Source organism: Hordeum vulgare, chromosome 2H (genome assembly GCF_904849725.1).
Source record: "Hordeum vulgare subsp. vulgare chromosome 2H, MorexV3_pseudomolecules_assembly, whole genome shotgun sequence".
Lineage (NCBI taxonomy): Eukaryota > Viridiplantae > Streptophyta > Magnoliopsida > Poales > Poaceae > Hordeum > Hordeum vulgare.
This window is the reverse complement of record NC_058519.1, coordinates 580,907,379-580,912,055: the sequence shown is the minus strand read 5'-3', so window position 1 is coordinate 580,912,055 and position 4,677 is coordinate 580,907,379. Positions and strand designations below refer to the sequence as shown.

Below are 4,677 nucleotides of genomic sequence, written 5' to 3'. Positions count from 1 at the left end.
CCCCCCCCCTTCTCTCTCTCTTCGTCGTCATGAACGGAGGAGGTGCGGGCAATTCGGACTCAGAGTGTTCAAGGGGCCCCGAGACCTTAGGCCCTCCCTTTTGGTTCTTTCAACCTTCCAATAGGACCTCGAGCTGAGGAGTCCGAGCTGCTTCGCGCAACAGCGTCGAACGCTTCATCTGCTTGGCCTTTTTTCCTTTGTTTAGATTGCTTATCACATTGTCAAGCTAACTTTGGATGACCGGTTTTTTGCATCTGTGTCTACGGACTGACCCTCCAACAGTTGGCTGTCCGGTTTATGGGTCGGCGATGAAGATGACCTAAGTAACTGATACCAGCGAATCTGCAGCAGGCAACGCGGGAAATGCCAATCACAGTCCACTAGTTTATTCTGAAGACGCAACCGAGGCATGCACCTGTATTCCACGCTTTGCTTTTGGAGTAAGCTTGAAGCACACAGCACTACAAGCATAGGCGATGCCTCAGTCCACTACTACCAAAGACCCGGGCCCCTTCCGTCTCCAGGAACGCAACCCCAAGCCCCGACACATCAACTTGACTGCATGCGTAATTGTGTATTGAAGCCAAATCGGAGAGTGCAGCCAGCAGCAGTAGTGGTAGTAGGATACTTTTAGGCCAGCCAGTGCAGCACATTCGCATGTCATTTCGTGCACCATCTCTTCCCTCGCAGGGTTGCAGCCATCGCGGTCCAACAAACAGATGTGTCTACAGAGTGCCGGACTAGTACAGTATTTACCGGTGAATTCGGTGCGTTGCAAGGGGCAAAAAAGCAACCAATATTCAACGAACTACAGACCCGCTACTGCTGCAGTGCTTCCTCAGTTCCAAGTTGCAAGTATTTACTACAACTACAAGCATAGCCAACTTTTGTACACCAGCAGGTACTAGTACTACGAAAAGTAGCACGTCAGAAGGAAAACCTCATGACCCGACGTGAGAAAACAAACATTAATCGACAAGAAAGGCGGTAGGGCCGGATGCACGCTTGCGCCCGCCCACTACTTGCGCAGTACTACGACTGTGTACAAGTGTACGTATGTAATACCCACAATCACGCAATGGAGTGGATCAGCCGGTGCTGTCTACCACTTCTCCAAGCAAACAGGTGACAAAAACAACAGGGATCAGTTGCGTAATAATGTACTCTTTCCATATATTAGCTACGAGGATTATGAGTCGCTACAGCTAAGCTTTACTACTAGATCAAGAACAAACTCATCACACCTTGCCAATCCAACAAATTAAAAAAGGATAAAAATAGAGGACGGGTGCGGATTAATTAAGCAATTGTCTGGTGCCGGCAATGATGGCGCGACCTCACCAGATTAGCGCCAGGCGGAGGCGACGGTCACCACCCGCCCCTTCCATCCGAGCCGGAGCACGCCATTCTCGGGCTTGACGACGAGCCCTGGCGGGGGAGCGCCGACGCGCGCCATGACCTGGTCGGCAATGCCCGCGGCGAGCGCCACCGGTCGGAACCCGGCCATGCCGAACCGCGCGCGCCATTTGCCGAAGACCTCGCACCGCTCCAGCCGGTCGGCACCCTCCCGGCCCACCGCGTTAGCCGACATGTTCGCCACCGCCTCCTCAGCCCGCGCCCTGTCCGCGCTCTCCCGGCTGACCGTCGAGTCCAGCGAGTCGAGGATGGCTCCGTAGTGCAAGCACGCGTCCGAGAAGCGCGTGGCCAGCGGGGCGGTGTTCGAGTTCAGCTCCTGCTCCACGAGTGTCACGATCTGCGGGCCGAGAGCGCGCACGCGCCGGAGCAGCTCGTCGCGGGGGTTCGCCGGCGAGACGCTCTCGTCAGGCACGTGCGAGAGCGCGAAGGCGAGGTTGACGGCCAGCGCCTCCCCGGGCTCGCACCCCAGCTTGGATGCCTCAATCTCTGCTGCTCTGCAGCTGACAATTCTGAAGCTGTACTCTATGCCGGCGCGCTCCGCCAGCTTCTTGAGCCGCTCCCCGACGCCGGGGAGCGTCGCTGTTAGAGACTGCGTAAAGGGTGAGGTGGGATCGGTTACGGCGGTCACCTGCAGGGATGTCCCCGGCACGCGCCGGTCGGCGAGGCGCTGGATGAGAATCGCGTGCTGCGGGGCGTTGATGTCGAAGTCCACCAGATGTACGGCGCGGTGGCCGGCGACGGCTTCAACGATGGCGATGTTAGCGGCGTCGAGGGCGAGGCGGAAGCAGGGCGTGATGTCGTGGAGGAGCTGGCACCCGGTATGGTGCTCGGCGCTGCAGAGGTCAGCGAGGTGCTGGGACGATGCCGAGGCAGTGGGCACAATGCGCGAAGACAAGACGGCCACCATCATGGCCACCAGCCGGTGCTCCGCGTCACCGCGCGGGTTAGCGGCGCGCTTGAGAGTCGCCAGATTAGCGGCTGCCGTTTCAAAGTTGCCGTCGGCGATGGCAACCGCTGCTTCGGAGAGTAGTTGACGCGACGTGGTGGCCGAGATTGGCGGTGAGCAGGAAGCCGAGGAAGAAGCCGTAGAAGTGGACGAGTTCGACGGCGACCCCGTCATGGCCGCGCTGTAGTTGTTCTTATTGTTCGGAGTCGCCTCCGCGTAGAGCGGAGGAGACGGCGCGGCCGTGATGGAGTTGAGCCGCTGTATGGTCTCTTCCCACTCGGAGCTGGTGACCGTAGAACCGGTTCCGCTCATCGCCGGCTCAGCCTCGTCGTCGTCGCCGAGCAGCTGCTTCTCCAGGTCCTGCAGGATGGACAGTTCGCTCCCAACCGCAGATGGAGTCGGCTCCCTCCCCACCGCGAGAGCATGCGCCTGAGCCTGCGCCTGCGGCTGCGCATGCGCAGAGGACGGCACGAACGGCGCCTGCCGATGCACATGCTGTTGAATCAGCGGCATGGCCGCCCTGGACGCGGTCGTGAGGGACGACAGCGTGGACGACGGCGACGCGAGGCCACCGCCCAGGCTCGACCCGGAGAAGAAGGGCTGAGACGGGACCCCGCCGAACACCGCGGCGAAGTCCGGCGAGGTCCCGACCGTGCGCTGCCGGACAGCGCGCATGTAGAGCTCCTGCTGCAGGCGGTGGTGCTGCCACCTCTCTATCTCGCCGAGGCTCCGCTTGAGAACGCCGCCAACGGCGGCCGGGTCGGAGCGCTGCTGCGCCGGCATCTGCATCGGCGATCCGAGCCCGTACACGTACCCCTGGCGCGGATCGCGCCACGGCCCGCCCGGCTCCATGCAGGCGAAGCGAAGCCCGGCCGGCAGCGGGAGGACGAGGAGGTAGACGGAGGCGCTGGGAGTAGGCAGGCAGGGGAATACTAGCTCCTAGCTCCAAACGCTAATGCTATGGGTACAGCTACAGGCGCAGCTATAAACGGGTGCCATTCATCCCATTCAATTGCTTCCCCTAATAAAACGCGCCCTCCTCCCCCCCCCCCCCCTCTCCGCTGTTATAAAGCCACCCCCACCCACACCCACACCCGTAGCAATGCATTACCTATACGGCGGCAACCCCGCTGACGCCGCGGGCCACGTCGCGGCCAGCCGGGTTCGTTTACCTTTAACTTACCTGCGGGGGCCGGGCCCCGCGCGCCCTTCGTGCTTGCCTAAAATAAATGCGCGGTGTGGTGAATGAATGAATGGTGTGAAGCCATGGATACGCGCTGCGTCACGCAATCCCGCCTCTCCTCCAGACGACGCTACCAAGAGTCCGGCCTGGGCTATGGCTTGCTGTGGCACGCTGCCGCCACCGACGCCTGCCGGTGGCCGCCCCGCGCGCCAGCCACCGCCTGGTTTTCGCCTCGTTTTTTCCGGGGAACGACCCGCGGTTTCGTGGCTACGCTACGCTCTACGGCACCGCGCTCGCTTCGCTCGCGTGAATTTCGAACGAGGAGGCAGCAGCGGCAGGTGTATGCTTGCGGGTGGGGCCGGGCATCGGAGGGCGGGCGGGAGATCCCTCCCTGTGCATGCACGCGGCGGGTCACCGCCAGCGGGACCCGATTGCGATTTCTAGAAGTCGCAGTCTCTTTCCATTCGGCGAACGAAAGGGAAGGAACAGATGGCCGCGGGATATCAATATTTTAGCAACGGATTGGTGCACTGCAACTGGTACTACTAGCAGCGGTGCGAAACAATTTTATTCTACTCCTACTACTAATCCAGATTGGTGGCGGTAGGGGTTGTGCTGTGTGCACAGGGAGGCCTCGCTTTCGCGGCTTAGGTAGAGAGACCGGGGCGACGTTGCCCGTCGCCTGGCCACACGAGCCGATCCTGGCCATCGCCAATTGGCTAGCGCTCCCCTGGCGAATTACGTGACAGCTTAAATCACGGAGTTTCTCTGAAAAGAAATCCGGGCGTGGAAGCACGAGGGAAGATAATCCCATCCCGTGAAAATGATCGAATCGTACGCGATTTCCTTCTCTCTTTCCCCACCTTTTTGATTGAAGGGGCGTGTGCACTCGAGGTTGCTTGTTTCCGGGTGCGTTTGGAGTTGGTTAGGAAACCGATCGTCCAAACATCCACCCAACAACCCCGTACCCACCTCTTCGAGCCCAAGCCCGCTGCTGCTTCTAGTTCGGTTGCCTTCTGTTCTGTGTGTTCATACGTTGGCACCTTTTACGCTCCAGGATCCCGCTTTCGTGCTACGCACCCACGCGGCCGCACCATGCTTAGCTAATCACCTATACTATTGTTACACGTGG

The 4,677-nt window shown here is 60.2% G+C and overlaps 1 protein-coding gene across 1 annotated transcript; it reads right to left on the bottom strand.

The window, feature by feature from the left end:
• Positions 1 to 1,148: 1,148 nt before the first annotated feature.
• Positions 1,149 to 3,503, bottom strand: LOC123427425 (scarecrow-like protein 8). The gene has a single exon (XM_045111468.1). The coding sequence runs from the start codon at positions 3,212 to 3,214 to the stop codon at positions 1,346 to 1,348; it is 1,869 nt and encodes a 622-aa protein (XP_044967403.1). The 5' UTR covers positions 3,215 to 3,503; the 3' UTR covers positions 1,149 to 1,345.
• Positions 3,504 to 4,677: the final 1,174 nt, after the last annotated feature.

Excerpts from the sequence above, each read along its gene's own strand:
- LOC123427425 (XM_045111468.1), bottom strand. The coding sequence starts at position 3,214 with ATGGAGCCGGGCGGGCCGTGGCGCGATCCGCGCCAGGGGTACGTGTAC.